This window comes from Scyliorhinus torazame, chromosome 1 (assembly GCF_047496885.1).
Source record: "Scyliorhinus torazame isolate Kashiwa2021f chromosome 1, sScyTor2.1, whole genome shotgun sequence".
Classification (NCBI taxonomy): Eukaryota; Metazoa; Chordata; class Chondrichthyes; order Carcharhiniformes; family Scyliorhinidae; genus Scyliorhinus; species Scyliorhinus torazame.
Genome location: NC_092707.1, coordinates 87,791,733 through 87,816,133, shown reverse-complemented (window position 1 = coordinate 87,816,133; position 24,401 = coordinate 87,791,733). Strand labels below are relative to the sequence as shown.

General features: G+C 54.7%; 1 protein-coding gene across 4 annotated transcripts in view; it reads right to left on the bottom strand.

The window, feature by feature from the left end:
- The window catches only part of LOC140409353 (solute carrier family 2, facilitated glucose transporter member 11-like), a 138,244-nt gene that overhangs the window by 74,798 nt on the left and 39,045 nt on the right, over positions 1-24,401 (bottom strand). For all 4 annotated transcript variants that reach the window (XM_072497784.1, XM_072497791.1, XM_072497808.1 and 1 more), the window contains exons 2-3: positions 6,085-6,183; positions 5,795-5,955 (exon numbers count right to left, since the gene is read on the bottom strand). In XM_072497784.1, the coding sequence (XP_072353885.1) occupies positions 5,795-5,955; positions 6,085-6,183 (260 nt within the window). The remainder of the gene's footprint in view (positions 1-5,794; positions 5,956-6,084; positions 6,184-24,401) is intronic.

Below are 24,401 nucleotides of genomic sequence, written 5' to 3'. Positions count from 1 at the left end.
CTATCTCACCCATCACTCTGTCCGTCCCTCTATCACTCCCTCACTCTGCCCGTCCCTCAGTCTATCTCACCCATCACTCTGTCCGTCCCTCTATCACTCCCTCACTCTGCCCGTCCCTCAGTCTATTTCACCCAGAACTTTGTCCGTCCCCCACCACTCCCTCACTCTGCCCGTCCCTCAGTCTATCTCACCCTTCACTCTGCCCGTCCCTCAGTCTATCTCACCCTTCACTCTGCCCGTCCCTCAGTCTATCTCACTCTCTCACTCTGCCCGTCATTCAGTCTATGTCACCCATCACACTGTCCGTCCCCCACCACTCCCTTACTCTGCCCGTCCCTCAGTCTATCTCACCCATCACTCTGCCCGTCCCTCTATCACTCCCTCACTCTGCCCGTCCCTCAGTCTATCTCACCCATCACTCTGCCCGTCCCTCTATCACTCCCTCACACTGCCCGTCCCTCAGTCTATCTCACCCATCACTCTGCACGTCCCTCTATCACTCCCTCACTCTGCCCGGTCCTCAGTCTATCTCACTCCCTCACTCTGCCCGTCCCTCAGTCTATCTCACCCATCACTCTGCCCGTCCCTCTATCACTCCCTCACTCTGCCCGTCCCTCACTCTATCTCACCCATCTCTCTGCCCGTCCCTCAGTCTATCTCACCCCCTCACTCTGTCCGTCCCTCTATCACGTCCTCACTCTGCCTGCCCGTCCCTCAGTCTATCACACTCCCTCACTCTGTCCGTCCCTCTCCACTCCCTCACTCTGCCTACCCGTCCCTCAGTCTATCTCACCCATCACTCTGTCCGTCCCGCTATCACTCCCTCACCCTGCCCATCCCTCAGTCTATCTCACCCATCACTCTGTCCATCCCTCTATCACTCCCTCACTCTGCCTGCCCGTCCCTCAGTCTATCTCACCCATCCCTCTGTCCGTCCCTCTCCACTCCCTCACTCTGTCCGTCACTCTATCACTCCCTCACTCTGCCCGTCCCTCAGTCTATCTCACTCCCTCACACTGCCCGTCCCTCTATCACTCCCTCACTCTGCCCGTCCCTCAGTCTATCTCACCCATCACTCTGCCCGTCCCTCAGTCTATCACTCCCTCACTCTGCCCGTCCCTCAGTCTATCTCACTCCCTCACTCTGTCCGTCCCCCTCCAGTTCCTCACTCTGTCCGTCCCCCTCCACTCCCTCACTCTGTCCATCCTTCTCCACTCCCTCACTCTGTACGTCCCCCTCCACTCCGTCACTCTGTCCGTCCCCCTCCACTCTCTCAGTCTGTCCGTCCCCCACCACTCACTCACTCTGTCCGTCCCTCTCCACTCCCTCACTCTGTCCGTCCCTTTCCACTCCCTCACTCTGTCCGTCCCCCTCCACTCTGTCACTCTATCCGTCCTCCCCCACTCCCTCACTCTGCCCGTCCCCCACCACTCCCTCACTCTGCCCGTCCCCCACCACTCCCTCACTCTGTCCGTCCCTCAGTCTATCTCACCCATCACTCTGTCTGTCCCTCTATCACTCCCTCACACTGCCCGTCCCTCAGTCTATCTCACCCATCACTCTGCCCGTCCCTCTATCACTCCGTCACTCTGCCCGTCCCTCAGTCTATCTCACCCATCACTCTGTCCGTCCCTCTATCACTCCCTCACTCTGCCCGTCCCTCAGTCTATCTCACTCCCTCACACTGCCCATCCCTCTATCACTCCCTCACTCTGCCCGTCCCTCAGTCTATCTCACCCATCACTCTGTCCATCCTCTCCACTCCCTCACTCTGTCCATCCCTTTATCACTCCCTCACTCTGCCCGTCCCTCAGTCTATCTCACCCATCACTCTGTCCGTCCCTCAATCACTACCTCACTCTGTCCGTCCCTCAATCACTCCCTCACGTTGCCCTTCCCTCAGCCTATCTCACCCATCACTCTGTCCGTCCCTCAATCACTCCCTCACTCTGCCCGTCCCTCAGTCTATCTCACTCATCACTCTGTCCGTCCCTCAATCACTCCCTCACTCTGCCCGTCCCTCAGCCTATCTCACCCATCACTCTGTCCGTCCCTCTATCACTCCCTCACTCTGCCCGTCGCTCAGTCTATCTCACCCATCACTCTGTCTGTCCCTCAATCACTACCTCACTCTGCCCGTCCCTCAGTCTATCTCACCCATCACTCTGTCCATCCTCTCCACTCCCTCACTCTGTCCATCCCTTTATCACTCCCTCACTCTGCCCGTCCCTCACTCTATCGCACTCATCACTCCGTCCATCCCTCTATCACTCCCTCACTCTGCCCGTCCCTCAGTCTATCTCACTCCCTCACTCTGCCCGTCCCTCAGTCCCTCTCCACTCCCTCACTCTGCCCGTGCCTCAGTCTATCTCACTCCCTCACACTGCCCGTCCCTCTATCACTCCCTCACTCTGCCCGTCCCTCAGTCTATCTCACCCATCACTCTGTCCGTCCCTCTATCACTCCCTCACTCTGCCCGTCCCTCAGTCTATCTCACCCATCACTCTGCCCGTCCCTCTATCACTCCCTCACTCTGCCCGTCCCTCAGTCTATCTCACCCATCACTCTGCCCGTCCCTCTATCACTCCCTCACTCTGCCCGTCCCTCAGTCTATCTCACCCATCACTCTGCCCGTCCCTCTATCACTCCCTCACACTGCCCGTCCCTCAGTCTATCTCACCCATCACTCTGCCCGTCCCTCTATCACTCCCTCACTCTGCCCGATCCTCAGTCTATCTCACTCCCTCACTCTGCCCGTCCCTCAGTCTATCTCACCCATCATTCTGCCCGTCCCTCTATCACTCCCTCACTATGCCCGTCCCTCAGTCTATCTCACTCCCTCACTCTGCCCGTCCCTCAGTCTATCTCATCCATCACTCTGTCCGTCCCTCTATCACTCCCTCACTCTGCCCGTCCCTCAGTCTATCTCACCCATCACTCTGCCCGTCCCTCTATCACACCCTCACTCTGCCCGTCCCTCAGTCTATCTCACCCATCACTCTGCCCGTCCCTCTATCACTCCCTCACTCTGCCCGTCCCTCAGTCTATCTCACCCATCACTCTGCCCGTCCCTCTATCACTCCCTCACACTGCCCGTCCCTCAGTCTATCTCACCCATCACTCTGCCCGTCCCTCTATCACTCCCTCACTCTGCCCGATCCTCAGTCTATCTCACTCCCTCACTCTGCCCGTCCCTCAGTCTATCTCACCCATCATTCTGCCCGTCCCTCTATCACTCCCTCACTCTGCCCGTCCCTCAGTCTATCTCACTCCCTCACTCTGCCCGTCCCTCAGTCTATCTCACCCATCACTCTGTCCGTCCCTCTATCTCACCCAGCACTCTGCCCGTCCCTCAGTCTATCTCACCCATCACTCTGACCGTCCCTCAGTCTATCTCACTCCCTCACTCTGCCCGTCCCTCAGTCTATCTCACCCATCACTCTGTCCGTCCCTCTATCACTCCCTCACTCTGCCCGTCCCTCAGTCTATCTCACCCATCACTCTGTCCGTCCCTCTATCACTCCCTCACTCTGCCCATCCCTCAGTCTATCTCACCCATCACTCTGCCCGTCCCTCTATCACACCCTCACTCTGCCCGTCCCTCAGTCTATCTCACCCATCACTCTGCCCGTCCCTCTATCACTCCCTCACACTGCCCGTCCCTCAGTCTATCTCACCCATCACTCTGCCCGTCCCTCTATCACTCCCTCACTCTGCCCGATCCTCAGTCTATCTCACTCCCTCACTCTGCCCGTCCCTCAGTCTATCTCACCCATCATTCTGCCCGTCCCTCTATCACTCCCTCACTCTGCCCGTCCCTCAGTCTATCTCACTCCCTCACTCTGCCCGTCCCTCAGTCTATCTCACCCATCACTCTGTCCGTCCCTCTATCTCACCCAGCACTCTGCCCGTCCCTCAGTCTATCTCACCCATCACTCTGACCGTCCCTCAGTCTATCTCACCCATCACTCTGCCCGTCCTCAGTCTATCTCACCCATCACTCTGTCCGTCCCTCTATCACTCCCTCAGTCTGCCTGCCCGTCCCTCAGTCTATCTCACCCCCTCACTCTGTCCGTCCCTCTATCACGTCCTCACTCTGCCTGCCCGTCCCTCAGTCTATCACACTCCCTCACTCTGTCCGTCCCTCTCCACTCCCTCACTCTGCCTGCCCATCCCTCAGTCTATCTCACCCATCACTCTGTCCGTCCCTCTATCACTCCCTCACTCTGCCTGCCCGTCCCTCAGTCTATCTCAGTCCCTCATACTGCCCGGCCCTCTATCATTCCCTCACTCTGCCTGCCCATCCCTCAGTCTATCTCACCCATCACACTGCCCGTCCCTCAGTCTTTCTCATCCATCACTCTTTCCGTCCCCCTCCACTCCCTCACTCTGTCCGTCACTCTATCACTCCCTCACTCTGCCCGTCCCTCAGTCTATCTCACCCATCACTCTGCCCGTCCCTCAGTCTATCACTCCCTCACTCTGCCCGTCCCTCAGTCTATCTCACACCCTCACTCTGTCCGTCCCCCTCCAGTCCCTCACTCTGTCCGTCCCCCTCCACTCCCTCACTCTGTCCATCCATCTCCACTCCCTCACTCTGTCCGTCCCCCTCCACTCCGTCACCCTGTCCGTCCCCCTCCACTCTCTCAGTCTGTCCGTCCCCCACCACTCACTCACTCTGTCCGTCCCTCTCCACTCCCTCACTCTGTCCGTTCCTCTCCACTCCCTCACTCTGTCTGTCCCCCTCCACTCCGTCACTCTGTCCGTCCTCCCCCACTCCCTCACTCTGCCCGTCCCCCACCACTCCCTCACTCTGCCCGTCCCCCACCACTCCCTCACTCTGTCCGTCCCTCTATCACTCCCTCACTCTGTCCGTCCCCCACCACTCCCTCACTCTGCCCGTCCCCCTCCACTCCCTCACTCTGCCCGTCCCTCAGTCTATCTCACCCATCACTCTGTCCGTCCCTCTATCACTCCCTCACTCTGTCCGTCCCCCACCACTCCGTCACTCAGTCTATCTCACCCATCACTCTAATATCTGGATCTAAGTTCTTCTCCATTTCTTTCTGAATTCTTGCTGTCTGACCCCCTGGGTGGGATTCTCTGATCCAGCGGCAGAGTGTCCACGCCGTCGTAAACACTCGGGCTGACCCGACGACAAATTCTGGCCCGCAAAAGGGGCCAGCACGGAACTGGAGCGGCTCACGCCACTCCAGCTGCTGATCCCGGTGCGAACTGGGCGCCGCGGGATCCGCGCATGCGAAGTGCCTTCCTTCAACGCGCCGGCCCCAATGCAACATGGTGCATGACTACAGGGGCCGGTGCGTAGGGAAGGAGGCCCCCAGCCAGAGAGGCCGGCCCGCCGATTGGTGGGCCCTGATCTTGGGTCCGGCCACATCGGAGCCCCCCCCCGGGGTTGGACCCCCCCTCCCCCCCACAGGCCGCCACCCGACCCTTCCACGCCGAGTTCACGCCGGCTGAGAGCAGGTGTGGACGGCGCCGGCGGGACTCGCCGTTTGTACGACGGCCGCTTGGCCCCTCCCGGGCTGAGAATCGTTGGGCCGGCCATATAGAGCGGCCCCCGACCGGCGCCGTACCATCCACGCCGGCCCCAATGGCGCCGATTCTCTGCTCTGCGGAGAATCGCGTGCCGGCGTTGGGGCAGCGTGGCCCAGTCTCGGGGGTTCTCCGGCCCCGCCCCTGGCTGAGGGAAACCCACCCCCTGTGTCGCATGTTTTTATTTTTACCTCACAGTTTTGTGATGTGACACACAGGTTGATTCTGCTGATCCTACCTTCCATACGTCACTGTTAAAACTGCTGCAAACTGTGCTCCTATCAGTCCTCCAACAGGGTATATAGACACAATGAAGGACCACAACAGCATGAGTGAATATTCCTGTAATGGTGTTTCATGTCGCTCGACCCATGTTTCATTGATGAACTTCTTGATATGCTGTGAGAATGAATTACAACAGATGATTCATTCAGCATCAAACTTAAGTATAATTTTGAACAGTATGAACGGAATTGAGAATACAAGTGGCAATGCGAGTGTGTCAGGAATGTAGGATGTCCTTCTTACCTCTGATGGAGGATTGATGGCGGATATATGGAACCCAAATTGGAAACTCCCACCAATTCCTACGGCAAAGACGACGTATATAAACTTCTTCCTATGGAGCTGCAAAATGAAACGGTAATGAAATAACCCTGTCTGATATGCTGCAGCGACAGACATAACATGGACGTGTGTCCAGGTCTCTGACCAAGCTTACCTGGTTATCATGAAGATCAGACAATTGGAAAGTCAGTTAAAGGGAGCCTGACTTCCCTTCTCTAGCTCAGATCAAGGAACATTCCAACACTTATCGGCATTTCCTTCTCATAAATGTACCAAATCCTGTTGACTACCATTCCTTTGTAGCTCGTCATTCTTTGTCACCCGAACCCTACATTGTGATATCCTCTTCCATGTACATCCCTGCCTCTGCTATGCTGCACAAGGGACTTTATGATGTCTGCCCTGCCAAAGTCACTGTTATTCTTGCTCAAACAGGGCAGTTTGAAACGATGAAGGGGGTACAGTGGATAGGAGGAAGTGGTTTGCCCTGGCAGTAAGGCTGGGCAGCGATTGAAGAACCATAGGGGTGTTTGGGAGATTTTATTTTTACAAATTGTCATGATGAGGAATGAACCACCAGAAATGAAGCCGTCTGAATTAATGGTAAATTTCAAAATTCTACTTGAAATTGGAGGGCCTGGAGGAAAGAGTAGGGTAGTGTGGCTAACTGGATAGTTGTTCCATAGAGCCAACGTGAGCAGGATGGGCACGAAAAAAAAACCCTTCTGCGTTGCATGGTTGCGTGAATATTTTTTCTTTATTCTTTTATGGGATGTGGGCAGTCATCACAGGCAAGGCCTGCATTTGTTTCCTGTCCCTAACTGCCCTTGAATCGATTGGCATCTTAAGAGTCAAGCACATTGCCGTGGATCTGGAGTCTTCAAAGGGGCCCCAGGTAGTGTGTGCACTGATGAATTCTTCTGGGTGCGTGAGGATGGGAAGGGCAGATAATGTGATGGGTCCCAAGTTTTCACACGTCAAAAATAACAAAAATGGAAGTTAGGACTGAACTGTTGTTACATATGTGTTATATATGTGTTATATATGTGTTATATATGTGTGCTCTGCCCAAAGGCAGGTCCGTGGCTCCTTTTTTTAAAAAGATATTTTATTCCAAACATGTTGAACAGTAACACAGCCTTAACATCCAACAGAGGATATAGTTTGTACATTTTCCCCATTTACATCCCTCTCCGCTCCCCACCCTTGTGACAAATAGCTCCTCAAATACCATCATACGCGTCCTCTGCCGTACCTTAAAGCCCTCCTCTGACCCCCTCAGGGCAAATTTGATTTTCTCCAACCTGAAAAACTGGTTCAAGTCTCCCAACCATGACCCCCGGTGGCATAGCCAACCTCCAATTCAAAAGTATCCGGCAAACAGAGCGGCGAAGGCCACGACATCAGGCCCTTTCCCCTCCAGCATGCAGCTCCGGCATCTTCGACACTCCAAAGACCCCCACCATAGGGTCCGGCTTCATCTCAAACCCTACAATCCTCGGTAGGTTCCTGTGGTAGTATGCATTAGGGGTCATGTGGGACTGTGAAGCCGTGATGTCATTGGCTGACAGATCCCGGGTCCTGGTTGGCTGTTGACCTCTAGCTCCGCCCTGAAGGTGGAGTATAAGAACCAGGAGTTCTCCCCCGCAGGCCAGTCTGCTACTGAACTGCGGGGAACAAGTCACGCTTAATAAAGCCTCATCGACTTCATCTCTATTCGTCTCTCGTGAGTCTTTGTGCGCTACAATTTATTAAGCGTGCTTAAAAGAACTATGGAGCTCAGGATCATCCCGGAATGCCTGAGGATCAGCCCCAACGCAGTGAACTCAGCAGCAGTTTTCAAACACTGGCAGACTTGTTTCGAGGCCTACCTCAGAACGGCCCCCTGCCGGGTCACAGAAGACCAGAAACTACAGGTCCTGCACTCGAGGGTAAGCCCGGAAATTTTCCCTCTCATCGAAGACGCAGACGGCGTTCGCAGCACTAAAAAGCATCTATGTTCGCCCAGTGAACCAGATCTACGCACGCTACCAACTCGCAACGAGACGGCAAAGTCCCGGAGAATCGATAGATGAATTCTACGCCGCGCTACTAATTTTGGGACGGGCCTGCAGCTGCCCGCCGGTAAACGCGATGGAACACACGGACATGTTGATGCGTGATGCTTTTGTGGCTGGTATGAACTCTTCCCAAATCCGCCAAAGACTTTTAGAAAAAGAGTCGCTAGGACACTCAGAGGCACGGGCCCTTGCAGCCTCACTAGATGTGGCCGCGCGAAACGCCCGCGCCTACGGCCCCGACCGCGCGGCAGCCCCTTGGGCTCCATGGACCCCCGTCGCAACAAAACCCCCCCCCTCCCCCCCCCCACGCCACAGGCTTGCGCGGTTCAGACGCCAAGTCGTCCCGGGGGAGCCCGCTGCTATTTCTGCGGCCAGGCGAAATATCCCCGGCAGCGCTGCCCGGCCCGCGCAGCGATTTGTAAGAGCTGCGGGAAAAAGGGCCATTTCGCGGCTGTGTGCCGGTCCCGGGAGGTCGCCGCTGTCCCCGGCGAACAAGGATTCCTGCGCGCTTCTAACGCTCCCCAACCCCCCCAGCGCCCCATGTACGACCCGCAGGCGCAACTAGTTTGGGTCCCGGCCACAGCTGTCCAGCGCCCCATGTACGACCCGCAGGCGCAACCAGTTTGGGTCCCGGCCTCCGCTGTCCCCGGAGAACAAGGCGATCTGCGCGTTTCTGACGCTCCCCAACCCCCCCAGCGCCCCATGTGTAACCCGCAGGCGCCGCCATTTTGGGTCCCGGCCACCACGAGGGGAGGAGAGGCGCCGCCACCTTGGGACCCCCCAGACCTGTGCGACGCATGGGGACGGCCATTTTGTCCACCCCCGCCGCCATCTTATGACCCCCCAGCCATGTGCGATGCATGGGGGTGGCCATTTTGTTCACCCCCGCCGCCATCTTGGACGGCAACAACGGACCCCAGTGTCGACGGCTCCACGGGGTTCGAGGAAGATGCTCAAGCACTATGATCACGTCTGGCCTCAATGACGCTGGACCAAGCACGGCCCCGGACGCTCCAGACGACGACAACAACGGTGCTGATAAACGGGCACGAGACACCATGCCTGGTCGACTCCGGGAGCATGGAAAGCTTCATCCACCCCGACACGGTAAGACGCTGTTTTTTGACCATCCGTCCCAGTGCGCAAAAGATTTCCCTAGCTGCAGGATCCCACTCCGTACAGATTAAAGGCTTCTGCACAGTGACCCTAACGGTGCAAGGGAGGGAGTTTAAAAACTACAGGCTCTACGTCCTTCCCCAACTCTGCGCGCCCACATTACTGGGATTAGATTTCCAGTGCAACCTGCAGAGCCTAACGTTTCAATTCGGCGGCCCAATACCCCCACTCACTATCTGCGGCCTCGCAACCCTCAAGGTTGAGCCCCCATCCTTGTTTGCAAACGTCACCCCGGATTGCAAACCCGTCGCCACTAGGAGCAGACGGTACAGTGCCCAGGACCGGACATTCATTCGGTCCGAAGTCCAGCGGCTACTGAAGGAAGGCATAATCCAGGCCAGCAACAGTCCCTGGAGAGCACAGGTGGTAGTAGTAAAGACAGGGGAGAAGCAAAGGATGGTCATAGACTATAGCCAGACCATCAACAGGTACACACAACTAGATGCGTACCCTCTCCCCCGCATATCCGACATGGTCAATCGGATTGCCCAATATAAGGTCTTCTCCACCGTGGACCTCAAGTCCGCCTACCATCAGCTCCCCATCCGCCCAAGTGACTGCAAGTACACAGCCTTCGAGGCAGACGGGCGATTATACCACTTCCTAAGGGTCCCATTTGGCGTCACAAACGGGGTCTCGGTCTTCCAACGAGAGATGGACCGAATGGTTGATCAACACGGGTTGCAGGCCACGTTCCCATACCTCGACAACGTAACCATCTATGGCCACGATCAGCAGGACCACGACGCCAACCTCCAAAAATTCCTCCAGACCGCTAAAGCCTTGAACCTCACATACAACGAGGGCAAGTGCGTTTTTAGCACAAACCGGCTAGCCATCTTGGGATATGTAGTGCGCAATGGGATAATAGGCCCCGACCCCGAACGCATGCGCCCCCTCATGGAATTTCCCCTCCCGCACTGCTCAAAAGCCCTAAAACGCTGCCTGGGGTTCTTTTCATATTACGCCCAGTGGGTCCCCCAGTACGCAGGCAAGGCCCGCCCCCTAATACAGACCACGACCTTCCCTCTGTCGACAGAGGCTTGCCAGGCCTTCAGCCGCATCAAAGCGGATATCGCAAAGGCCACGATGCGCGCCATCGACGAGTCCCTCCCCTTCCAGGTCGAGAGCGACGCCTCCGATGTAGCTCTAGCGGCCACCCTTAACCAAGCGGGCAGACCCGTGGCCTTTTTCTCCCGAACCCTCCACGCTTCAGAAATCCGCGACTCCTCAGTGGAAAAGGAAGCCCAAGCCATAGTGGAAGCTGTGCGACATTGGAGGCATTACCTGGCCGGCAGGAGATTCACTCTCCTCACGGACCAACGGTCGGTAGCCTTCATGTTCGATAATGCACAGCGGGGCAAAATTAAGAACGACAAGATCTTAAGGTGGAGGATCGAGCTCTCCACCTTCAACTATGAGATCATGTACCGTCCCGGAAAGCTGAACGAGCCGTCCGATGCCCTATCCCGCGGCACATGTGCCAACGCACAAATTAACCGCCTCCAAACCCTCCACGAGGACCTCTGCCACCCGGGGGTCACTCGGTTCTACCACTTTATAAAGTCCCGCCACCTCCCCTACTATGTGGAGGAGGTCCGTACAGTCACAAGGAACTGCCACATCTGCGCAGAGTGCAAACCGCACTTTTTCAGGCCGGATGGTGCGCACCTGATCAAGGCTTCCCGTCCCTTTGAATGCCTTAGTCTGGATTTCAAAGGGCCCCTCCCCTCCACCGACCGCAACATATACTTCCTGAACGTGGTGGACGAGTACTCCCGTTTCCCCTTCGCCATCCCCTGCCCTGACATGACAGCGGCCACAGTCATTAAAGCCCTTAACACCATATTCACACTGTTCAGTTGCCCCGCATACGTCCACAGCGACAGGGGGTCCTCCTTCATGAGTGACGAGCTGCGCCAGTTCCTGCTCAGCAACGGTATAGCCTCGAGCAGGACTACCAGCTACAACCCCCGGGGGAACGGGCAAGTAGAGAGGGAGAACGGCACGGTCTGGAAGACCGTCCTACTGGCCCTACGGTCCAGGGACCTCCCAGTTTCACGGTGGCAGGAGGTCCTCCCGGACGTTCTCCACTCCATCCGGTCGCTACTGTGTACTAGCACTAACCAAACGCCTCATGAGCGCCTCCTTGTCTTCCCCAGGAAGTCCTCCTCTGGAACGTCGCTGCCGACCTGGCTGGCGGTCCCAGGACCCATCCTGCTCCGAAAACATGTGCGGGCACACAAGTCGGACCCGTTGGTCGAGAGGGTTCGCCTCCTCCACGCGAACCCGCAGTACGCTTACTTGGAGTACCCCGACGGCCGACAGGACACGGTCTCCCTGCGAGATCTGGCGCCCGCCGGCAACACGCACACCCCCCCGACACCAATCACCCCCTCCCTGCCACCGGCGCACCCCGCGAGCGCCCCCTTTCCGGGAGGATCGGTCCTCCTCCCAGGTCTGACCAGAAGTGAAGCTGAAGCAGAAACCGTAAGGCTCCCGGAGACGACAACACGGGAACAAGCACCACCACCGGGGCCGAGGCGATCGACGAGGACGACCAGACCGCCCGACCGACTCGTGGCATCGATGTAACACTACAATGTTGTGGACTTTAACGAGAACTCTTTCCTTTTCCCCCTTTTACTGTAAATAGTTCAAAACAAAAAAAAACCTCTGTACATGCTGTGATGACATGCAAAAGTTTTCCTCCCAGGACCAGCCTTGTAAACCCTTACCACCATACGAAGCACCACCCCGCCGGGTTCATTTTTAACAAGGGGTGAATGTGGTAGTATGCATTAGGGGTCATGTGGGACTGTGAAGCCGTGATGTCATTGGCTGACAGATCCCGGGTCCTGGTTGGCTGTTGACCTCTAGCTCCGCCCTGAAGGTGGAGTATAAGAACCAGGAGTTCTCCCCCGCAGGCCAGTCTGCTACTGAACTGTGGGGAACAAGTCACGCTTAATAAAGCCTCATCGACTTCATCTCTATTCGTCTCTCGTGAGTCTTTGTGCGCTACAATCCTAAACACTGCCTCCCAAAAGGTTGTCAACTCCACACATCCCCAGAACATATGGACATGGTTCGCCTCCCACACCTCTCACATCCGTCCCCTACCTCCGGGAAAAACTCACTCATCCAGGCTTGAGTTATGTGGACTCTATGCAACACCTTAAACTGAATAAAACTCATCCTTGCACAAGAAGAGGGTGAGTTCGCTCGGCACATTACTTTGCGGCAAAGTACCCACCCAATCTCCCTCCTCAACTCCTCCTCCCACTGCCACTTGATCCTTTTCACTAAGGTTGTGCCTTTCTCTCTCAAACCACCCATTGGGGGGGAAGGGAAAGTCAGGGAACCAAGAGGTGAAGTAATCAGTGGGAAGCGTAGCTGCTTAGGAATACAAAAAAGCACGAAAAGACAGAACTCAGGAGAGGTTACAATAGTCCCCATCCCACAAAATATGACAGTGTATGGAAAGGCTCAGTAAACCAAGGTCCACCACACTAAGAAAACAAAAAGGGACGGTCGATAGAGAATTAAAGGTGCTATATTTAAATGCGCGCATTGTACGGAACAAGGTAGATGAGCTTGTGGCCCAGATTGTGACTGGCAGGTATGATGTGGTAGGCATCACAGAGACATGGTTGCAGGGGGTTCATGACTGGCATTTAAACATCCAGGGATTCACAACCTATCGAAAAGACAGAGAGGTGGGCAGAGGGGGCGGAGTTGCCTTGTTAATTAGGAATGAAATTAAATCAATAGCACTAAACGACATGGGGTCAGATGATGTGGAGTCTGTGTGGGTAGAGTTGAGGAACCACAAAGGCAAAAAAACCATAATGGGAGTTATGTACAGGCCTCCTAACAGTGGTCAGGACCAGGGGCACAAGATGCACCACGAAATAGAAAGTGCATGTCAGAAAGGGAAGGTCACAGTGATCATGGGGGACTTCAATATGCAGGTGGACTGGGTAAATAATACTGCCAGTGGACCCAAGGAAAGGAAATTCATTGAATGTTTACAGGAGGGCTTTTTGGAACAGCTTGTGATGGAGCCCACGAGGGAACAGGCCATTCTGGACTTAGTGTTATGTAATGAGCCAGACTTGATTAAAGATCTTAAAGTAAGGGAGCACTTAGGAGGCAGTGATCATAATATGGTCGAATTCGATCTCCAATTTGAAAGAAAGAAGGTAGAATCAGATGTAAAGGTGTTACAGTTAAATAAAGGTAACTATAGGGGCATGAGGGAGGAACTGACGAAAATCAACTGGGAGCAGAGCCTAGTGGGTACGACAGTAGAACAGCAATGGCAAGAGCTTCTGGGTGTAATTGAGGACACAGTACAGAGGTTCATCGCAAAGAAAAGAAAGGTTATCAGAGGGGGGATTAGGCAGCCATGGCTGACAAAGGAAGTTAGGGAATGCATCAAAGCAAAAGAGAAAGCCTATAATGTGGCAAAGAGTAGTGGGAAGTCAGAAGATTGGGAAGGCTACAAAAACAAACAGAGGATAACAAAGAGAGAGATAAGGAAAGAGAGGATCAAATTTGAAGGTAGGCTAGCCAGTAACATTAGGAATGATAGTAAAAGTTTCTTTAAATACATTAAAAACAAACGGGAGGCAAAAGTTGACATTGGGCCGCTCCAAAATGACGCTGGTAATTTTGTGATGGGAGACATGGAAATAGCCGAGGAACTGAATAAGTACTTTGCGTCAGTCTTCACAGTAGAAGACATGAGTAATATCCCAACAATTCCGGAGAGTCAGGGGGCAGAGTTGAATATGGTAGCCATCACAAAGGAGAAAATGCTAGAGAAACTAAGAGGTCTAAAAATTGACAAATCTCCGGGCCCAGATGGGCTACATCCTAGAGTTCTAAAGGAGATAGCTGAAGAAATAGTGGAGGCGTTGGTGATGATGTTTCAACAGTCACTGGAGTCAGGGAAAGTACCAGAGGATTGGAAAATCGCTGTTGTAACCCCCCCTGTTCAAGAAGGGAACAAGGAAAAAGATGGAAAATTATAGGCCAATTAGCCTGACCTCGGTTGTTGGCAAGATTCTAGAATCCATTGTTAAGGATGAGATTTCTAAATTCTTGGAAGTGCAGGGTCGGATTAGGACAAGTCAGCATGGATTTAGTAAGGGGAGGTCGTGCCTGACAAACCTGTTAGAGTTCTTTGAAGAGATAACAAATAGGTTAGACCAAGGAGAGCCAATGGATGTTATCTATCTTGACTTCCAAAAGGCCTTTGATAAGGTGCCTCACGGGAGACTGCTGAGTAAAGTAAGGGCCCATGGTATTCGAGGCAAGGTACTAACATGGATTGACGATTGGCTGTCAGGCAGAAGGCAGAGAGTTGGGATAAAAGGTTCTTTTTCGGAATGGCAACCGGTGACGAGTGGTGTCCCGCAGGGTTCAGTGTTGGGACCACAGCTGTTCTCTTTATATATTAATGATCTAGATAACGGGACTAAGGGCATTCTGGCTAAGTTTGCCGCTGATACGAAGATAGGTGGAGGGGCAGGTAGTATGGAGGAGGTGGGGAGGCTTCAGAAAGATTTAGACAGTTTAGGAGAGTGGTCCAAGAAATGGCTGATGAAATTCAACGTGGGAAAGTGCGAGGTCTTGCACTTTGGAAAAAAGAATAGAGGCGTGGACTATTTTCTAAACGGTGACAAAATTCATAATGCTGAAGTGCAAAGGGACTTGGGAGTCCTAGTCCAGGATTCTCTAAAGGTAAACTTGCAGGTTGAGTCTGTAATTAAGAAAGCAAATGCAATGTTGTCATTCATCTCAAGAGGCTTGGAATATAAAAGCAGGGATGTACTTCTGAAGCTTTATAAAGCATTAGTTAGGCCCCATTTAGAATACTGTGAGCAATTTTGGGCCCCACACCTCAGGAAGGACATACTGACACTGGAGCGGGTCCAGCGGAGATTCACACGGATGATCCCAGGAATGGTAGGCCTAACATACGATGAACGTCTGAGGATCCTGGGATTATATTCATTGGAGTTTAGGAGGTTGAGGGAAGATCTAATAGAAACTTACAAGATAATGAATGGCTTAGATAGGGTGGATGTAGGGAAGTTGTTTCCATTAGCAGGGGAGACTAGGACCCGGGGGCACAGCCTTAGAATAAAAGGGAGTCACTTTAGAACAGAGATGAGGAGAAATTTCTTCAGCCAGAGAGTGGTGGGTATGTGGAATTCATTGCCACAGAGGGCGGTGGAGGCCGGGACGTTGAGTGTCTTGAAGACAGAAGTTGATAAATTCTTGATTTCTCAAGGAATTAAGGGCTATGGAGAGAGAGCGGGTAAATGGAGTTGAAATCAGCCATGATTGAATGGTGGAGTGGACTCGATGGGCCGAATGGCCTTACTTCCACTCCTATGTCTTATGGTCTTATATGTCCCCAATCCTTCCATCCCCCCTTCATCCAGGAGCAACCTTTTCTCCAAATGTGTATATTCTGGTACCTGAGGGAATGAAGGCAGCTCCTTGTGTGCAAAGTTCCTCACCTGTCAGTATCTGAACTCACTCTCCCATGGTAGCTCCAAACTCTCCGGCAGCTCCTCTAGCCCAGCAAACCTGCCGTCCACAAACATGTCCCTGACCCGCACTCGCCCTTTCTCCCTTCATTTCCTGTATATCCCATCCATCCCCCCCCCAGCGCAAACCTATGATTCCCACACAGTGGAGTCATCACTGGCATGTGCCCCAGTTTAAAGTGCCTCCTCAGATGGTTCCTAATTTTTATGGATCACTCCACACCGGACTGCTCGTGTGCTTCCTCAGGACGGAGCCGTCACAAGGGTCCTTAGGCTCCGCCCCTCACATGACTCTGCCTCTAACCTCCACGCCCCCCCCCCACAACAATATGTTCGTCTTTATCACCTGTACCCTCCCTGCCAATGTAAGAAGCAAAGTATCCCACCGTTTAAGGTCCCCTTAACCTCCCTCTTCAACCCCATCAGGTTCTACCCATACATGGTGGACAACTCATGCGCTACCTGAATCCCCAAATACCGGAACCTCTCCCTTGCCACCTTAAACGGCAGAGGCCATAGATTCACTGCTGCCCCCAAGCGTTTACCAGGAATACATCGCTTTTCCCAACATTCAATTTATAGCCCGAGAAGGCCCCAAACCTTTCGAGTGAGCCCATGGCCGTGATTCTCCCTTCTCCCACGCCGGCGGGAGAGCCGGCGCCAACCCTCCGGCATCAACAGCCCCCGAAAGTGCGGAATTCTCCGCACTTCCAGGGGCTGGGTGGACGCCGGAGGGATTGGCGCCGCTCCAGCTGGCGCTAAAGGGACGGCGCAAATTCGCGCATGCACTGAAGGGCTGGTGTGATCTCGCGCATGCACGGAACTTCGGCGTGGTTCTGCCCATGCGCAGACGACTGGCGTATTTTGGCGCATGCGCCGGCCATGGCGGAGCCCGACAGGGGCCGGCGCGGAAGAAAGAAGTGCTCCACGGATCAGGCCCACCCGCAGATTGGTGGGCCCCGATTGCGGGCTAGGCCACCGTGGGGGACCCCTCCCGGGATCGGATCCCCCTGTGCCCCCCCCCCCCCTCCCCCCGAGGACCGCCCCCGCCGACTTACCTGCCAGGTCCCGTCGGTACGTGAGTTGAGTGATTGACGCCGACAGGGACTGGCCAAAGGCTGACGGCCGCTTGGTCCATCGGGGCCCAGAGAATTGCAGGCGGGGGCCGCTACCAACGGCCCCCGACCGGCGTGCCGTGAATCCTGCCCCTGCCCAAAAAACGGCGCCAGGGAATACGTCAGCCGGCGTCGTGGCGGGATTCGTGCCGCCCCTCCTGGAGATTCTCCGACCCGACGGGGGTCGGAGAATCCCGCCACATGATTCTGCTCATGCTTTCTAACGGCTCCATCAAGAACAGCAACAGGTCACCGGCATACAGCGACACCCGGTGCTCCCGGCCCCACTCCCCTCAATCCTCCGCCACTCAGCAGTGGCCCAAAGTGCCATCACCAAGGGCTCATCGTCAGCGTGAACAGCAGCAGGGACAGTGGACATCCCAGCCTCATTCCCCTAAGCAGTCTAAGTACCCCAGTTTTATAGAATTGACAGTGCAGAAGGAGGCCATTCGGCCCATCAAGTCTGCACCGGCTCTTGGAAAGAGCACCCTACCCAAGGTCAACACCTCCACCCTATCCCCATAACCCAGTAACCCCACCCAGCACTAAGGGCAATTTTGGACACTAAGGGCAATTTATCATGGCCAATCCACCTAGCCCGCACATCTTTGGACTCATTCATTGTTTGTCTCATTCATTCACACACTTGCCATGGGGGTCGCATACAACAGCCGAACCCACGCCACAAACCTCGGCCCAAACCCGAACCTCCTCAGGATTTGAACAAATACTTTCACTCTCCCCTGCCAAATTCTCAGTGGCACAATCACCTCTGACACACGCCCCCCCCCCCCCCCCCCCCCCCACAGGGTCATAATTATGTTTAGCAACTTCCTAATATTACTAGAAAGCTGCAGCCCCTTCACACACCCCGTTCGGTTCTCCGAGACCACCTTTAGTATGTACCCCTTCAAACTTTTCACCAATACCTTTGCCAGGATTTTCACGTCTATGATCAACAGTGAGATGGGCCTATAGGACCCCACTCCAGCGGATCCTTCTCCATTTTTGGGATCTGCAAAATTGATGTCAGCGCCAACGTAGTTGGCAGTTCCCCCTCCTCCACCACTTCATTGAACATACCCAGAAGGTGGAGGCCAATTCCATCTCATTCTGGGGGGCAACATGGCACAGTGGTTAGCACTGCTGCATTACAACTCCAGGGACCTGGGTTCTGTTCCGGCCTCGGGTGACTGTGTGGAGTTTGCACTTTCTCCCTGTGTCTGTGTGGGTTTCCTCCAGTGCTCCAGTTTTCTCCCACACTCCAAACATGTGCAGGTTAGGTGGGTTGGCCATGATAAATTGCTTCTTAGTTTATAAAAGGTTGGGTGGGGTTACTGGGTTACAGAATTGGGGGAGGCAGGCGTGGGCTCATGTAGGGTGTTCTTTCCAATGGTTGGAGCAGACTCAATGGACCGAATGGATTCCTTCTGAACTGTAGGGATTCTATGAAAATTCTGCCGGGAAGCCACCTGACTCTGGCACCTTGCCCGACTGCATCATGCCAATGTACTCCATCACCTCCTTTAGCCCTAATGGTTCCTCCAGCGCCTGCCTCTTCCCTTCCTCCAACTCTGGGAAGTCCAGCCCATCCAAAAACCCTATCAGCCTCCTCCCCCCCTTGCCTCAACCCTATACAGCCTCTGATTGAAGGCCTTGGATACCTCATTTATCCTCTCTGGATCTGATATCACTCCCCCCCCCCCGGCTTCCGCCCTCACCAGCAGGATTTCCTACAATGCTGCCTGCCGCCACAGCTGCCAACATACATCTCGCCTTCTCCCCTTACTCATACTGCATCCCCGGTGCCCGCCACAGCTGACCCACTGCCCTACCCGTCGCCAACCCGTCAAACTGCTCCTGCAACCTCTTTCTTTCCACCAGCGGGGGCAACAGAACACCTCCTATCCACTTATCTTGTCAAACAATCGCCGCTTCTCCGCCCTCCCCATCCTAACGTTATGGGCCTCGATAATTGCCCCCAGGACCACCGCTTTCAAAGCCTCCCAGAATGTGGCTGTCAATACCTACCTTAACATAATTGTTAATCACCACTGCCACATTCCCACATAGCTCCTTGTCTGCCAAAAGTCTTGAATCCAACCCCCAGCCCGGCCTCTGCCCTTTACCTGAACAAAGCCTTACGTCCAGATAGTGCGGAGCGTGGTCCAAAGTCACTATTCCCTCATATGCCGCTCTTTCCACCCCAATCAGCATCGTCTGGCACACAACAAAATAGTCAATCCGGGAATATACTCTATACACATGGGAGAAGAGGAAGTACTCTTCTCTCCAGGGTCCCCAAATCTCCATGAATCCACCATCCCCATCCTCTCCATAATTATTTTTTTTAAATGCACGGAGTTCTTGTCCGGTATCGTAACAAACGTTGGGATCTGGGCCGGGATCCTAACAAACGTTGGGGTCTTGTCCAGGATCCTAACATATAGAACATAGAACATACAGTGCAGAAGGAGGCCATTCGGCCCATCGAGTCCACATCGACCCACTTAAGCCCTCACTTCCACCCTATCCCCATAACCCATTTACCCCTCCTAACCTTTTGGACACTAAGGGCAATTTAGCATGGCCAGTCCACCTAACAAATGTTGCGGTCTGGTCCGGTTTCCTCCCACAGTCCGAAGATGTGCAGGTTAGGTGGATTGGCCATGCTAAATTGCCCTTAGTGTCCAAAATTGCCCTGTGTTGGGTGGGGTTACTGGGTTATGGGGATAGGGTAGTGTTGACCTTGGGCAGGGTGCTCTTGCCAAGAGCCATTGCAGACTCGATGGGCTGAATGGCCTCCTTCTGCACTGTAAATTCTATGAAAATTCTGTGATAACCTGCATATCTTTGGACTGTGCGAGGAAACCGGAGCACCCGGAGGAAACCCACGCAGACACGGGGAGAACGTGCAGACTCCACACAGACAGTGACGCAGCAGGGAATCGAACCTAGGACCCTGGCGCTGTGAAGCCACAGTGCTAGCCACGTGTGCTACTGTGCTGCCCAAATGTTGGGGTCTGGTGCGGGATCCTAACAAATGTTGGGATCTGGTCCGGGATCTGAACAAATGTTGGGGTCTGGTGCGGGATCCTAACAAATGTTGGGATCTGGTTCGGGATCCTAACAAATGTTCGGGTCTTGTCCGGGATCCTAACAAATGTTGGGATCTGGTCCTGGATACTAACAAATGTTGGGACCTGGTCCGGGATCCTAACAAATGTTGGAATCTGGTTCGGGATCCTAACAAATGTTGGGACCTGGTCCGGGATCCGAACAAATGTTGGGATCTGGGGCGAAATTCTCCGACCACCCGCCAGGTCGGAGAATCGCTGGGGGCTGGCGTGAATCCCGCCCCCGCCGGTTGCCGAAGTCTCCGGCACCGGAGATACGGCGGGGGCGGGAATCGCGCCGCGCCGGTTGGCGGGCCACCCCCCCGCGATTCTACGGCCCGGATGGGCCGAAGTCCCACCGCTAAAATGCCTGTCCCGCCGGCGTAAATTAAATCACCTACCTTACCGGCGGGACAAGGCGGCGCGGGCGGGCTCCGGGGTCCTGGGGGGGGCGCGGGTCGATCTGGCCCCAGGGGGTGCTCCCACGGTGGCCTGGCCTGCGATCGGGGCCCACCGACCCGCGGGCGGGCCTGTGCCGTGGGGGCACTCTTTCCCTTCCGCCTCCGCCACGGTCTCCACCATGGCGGAGGCAGAAGAGACTCCCTCCACTGCGCATGCGTGGGAAGCTGTCAGCGGCCGCTGACGCTCCCGTGCATGCACCGCCCGGAGATGTCATTTCCGCGCCAGCTGGCGGGGCACCAAAGGCCTTTTCCGCCAGCTGGCGGGGCAGAAATTCGTCCGGCGCGGGCCTAGCCCCTCAAGGTTGGGGCTCGACCCCCAAAGGTGCGGCGCAATGCCCGTCTGATTTGCGCCGTATTGGGCGCCAGTCGGCGGACATCGCGCCGTTTCCGGAGAATTTCGCCCCAGGTCCGGGATCCTAACAAACGTTGGGGTCTGGTCCGGGATCCTAACAAATGTTGGGATCTGGTCCGGGATCCTAACAAACGTTGGGGTCTGGTCCGGGATCCTAACAAATGTTGGGATCTGGTCCGGGATCCTAACACATGTTGGGATCTGGTCCGGGATCCTAACAAACATTGGGATCTGTCCGAGATCCTAACAAACGTTGGGGTCTGGTCCGGGATCCTAACAAATGTTGGGATCTGGCCCGGGATCCGAACAAATGTTGGTGTTTTGTCCGGGATCCTAACAAATGTTGGGATCTGGTCCGGGATCCTAACAAACATTGGGATCTGGTCCGAGATCCTAACAAACGGGGTCTGGTCCGGGATCCTAACAAATGTTGGGATCTGGTCTGGGATCCTAACAAATGTTGGAATCTGGCCCGGGATCCTAACAAATGTTGGGATCTGGTCCGGGCTCCTAACAAACGTTGGGGTCTGGTCTGGGATCCTAACAAAAGTTGGGATCTGGTCCGGGATCCTAACAAACATTGGGGTCTGGTCTGGGATCCTAACAAATGTTGGGATCTGGTCCGGGATCCTAACAAATGTTGGGATCTGGTCTGGGATCCTAACAAATGTTGGAATCTGGCCCGGGATCCTAACAAATGTTGGGGTTTTGTCTGGGATCCTAAAAAATGTTGGGGTTTTGTCCGTGATCCTAACAAATGTTGGGGTTAGGCCCGGAATCCTAATAAATGTTGGGGTTTTGTCTGGGATCCTAACAAATGTTGGTGTTTTTTCGGGGATCCTAACAAATGTTGGGGTTTTGTTCCGGGATCCTAACAAATGTTGGGGTCTGGTCCGGGATCCTAACAAATGTTGGGATCTGGTCCGGGATCCTAACAACCGTTGGCGTCTGGTCTGGGATCCTAACAAATGTTGGGATCTGGTCCGGGATCCTAACAAACATTGGGATCTGGTCCGAGATCCTAACAAACGTTGGGGTCTGGTCCGGGATCCTAACAAATGTTGGGATCTGGTCCGGGATCCTAACAAATGTTGGGATCTGGTCCAGGATCCTAACAAACATTGGGATCTGGTCCGAGATCCTAACAAACGTTGGGGTCTGGTCCGGGATCCTAACAAATGTTGGAATCTGGTCCGGGATCCTAACAAATGTTGGGGTCTGGTCCGGGATCCTAACAAATGTTGGAATCTGGTCCGGGATCCTAACAAATGTTGGGGTCTGGTCCGGGATCCTAACAAACGTTGGGGTTAGGCCCGGGATCCTAACAAATGTTGGGGTTTTGTCCGGGATCCTAACAAATGTTGGGGTTTTGTCCGGGATCCTAACAAATGTTGGGGTTTTGTCCGGGATCCTAACAAATGTTGGGATCTGATCCGGGATCCTAACAAATGTTGGAATCTGGTCCGGGATCCTAACAAATGTTGGGGTGTGGTCTGGGATACTAACAAATGTTGGGGTTTTGTCCGGGATCCTAAAAAATGTTGGGGTCTTGTCCGGGATCCTAACAAACGTTGGGATCTGGTCCGGGATCCTAACAAACGTTGGGGTCTGGTCTGGGATCCTAACAAATGTTGGGATCTGGTCCGGGATCCTAACAAATGTTGGGGTCTGGTCCAGGATCCTAACAAATGTTGGGATCTGGTCCGGGATCCTAACAAATGTTGAGGACTGGGGCGAGATTCTCCCCCAACGGCACGATGTCCGCCGACTGGCGCCAAAGACGGCGCCAATCAGACGGGCATCGCGCCGGCCCAAAGGTGCGGAATGCTCCACATCTTTAGCGGCCTAGCCCCAACATTGAGGGGCTAGGCCGACGCCGGAGGGATTTCCGCCCCGCCAGCTGGCGGAAATGGCGTTTGTTGCCCCGCCAGCTGGCGCGGAAATGCGGCGCATGCGCGGGAGCGTCAGCGGCCGCTGAAAGTTTCCCGCGCATGCGCAGTGGGGAGAGTCTCTTCCGCCTCCGCCATGGTGGAGGCCGTAGCGGAGGCGGAAGGGAAAGAGAGCCCCCAGGGCACAGGCCCGCCCGCGGATCGGTGGGCCCCGATCGCGGGCCAGGCCACCGTGGGGGCACCCCCAGGGGTCAGATCGCCCCGCGCCCCCCCCCAGGACCCCGGAGCCCGCCCACGCTGCCTGGTCCTGCCGGTAAATACCAGGTTTGATTTACGCCGGCGGGACGGGCAATTTCTGGGCGGGACTTCGGCCCATTCGGGCCAGAGAATTGAACGGGAGTCCCGCCAACCGGCGCGGCCTGATTCCCGCCCCCCGCCCAATCTCCGGTACCGGAGACTTCGGCGGGGGCGGGGGCGGGATTCACGGCGGCCAACGGCCATTCTCCGACCCGGCGGGGGGTCGGAGAATGACGCCCCTTGTCCGGGATCCTAACAAATGTTGGGGTCTGGTCTGGGATCCTAACAAATGTTGGGATCTGATCCGGGATCCTAACAAATGTTGGAATCTGGTCCGGGATCCTAACAAATGTTGGGGTCTGGTCTGGGATCCTAACAAATGTTGGGATCTGATCCGGGATCCTAACAAATGTTGGAATCTGGTCCGGGACCCTAACAAATGTTGGGGTTAGGCCCGGGATCCTAACAAATGTTGGGGTGTGGTCTGAGATCCTAACAAATGTTGGGGTTTTGTCCGGGATCCTAACAAATGTTGGGGTTAGGCCCGGGATCCTAAGAAATGTTGGGGTGTGGTCCGGGATCGTAACAAATGTTGGGGTCTGGTCCGGGATCCTAACACAGGCGAGGGGCATGTGTGAGAACACCAAAGGAAAAATATTTTGGTGGCTGAATAGTTAACCCTTTTAAAAATGTGACCAACTTGTTGGAATGTGTGTGTGTGGGGGGTTGGGGGTGGGGGGTCGTGCCACATCTTTGCAGCCAATGGTCATCAGTGCCCCCTGATTTATACAAATGAAACTGCAGCGAGGTCATCCTAGTCCTCATGTTGTCGACAGGACCCAATGCCTTCTCCGTTATACTTACCGGGAGCAGGGGGAATAACAGGGGAGGTGGGATTGTGCATTTCTGGCCCGCAGAGCCCTCTGCTATCATCCCTTTTTTAAAAGTTAATTATGGACTCCCTTCAGAGAAAACGAATCCTGCTGACTCAAAAAATTAAATATCAGCTACTTACAAAAAAATAGGATCAGCATTAACATCCTCTTGGCCCTTTCAATTTCTGTCAATAGTTCACCATATGTTGTTTAAACAGTGACTGCTAATGTCACCATGCGATTGATGGTATGAAGGAGTTACTCAACACAAGGCTTTACTGGAACAATGACTGTGCTGGTTAATTCAGCTTGCTTACACTTTACCCGAGGTGAAACTAGGGTAAGACTCGGAACCCTTCAAGGCCACTCCAGTA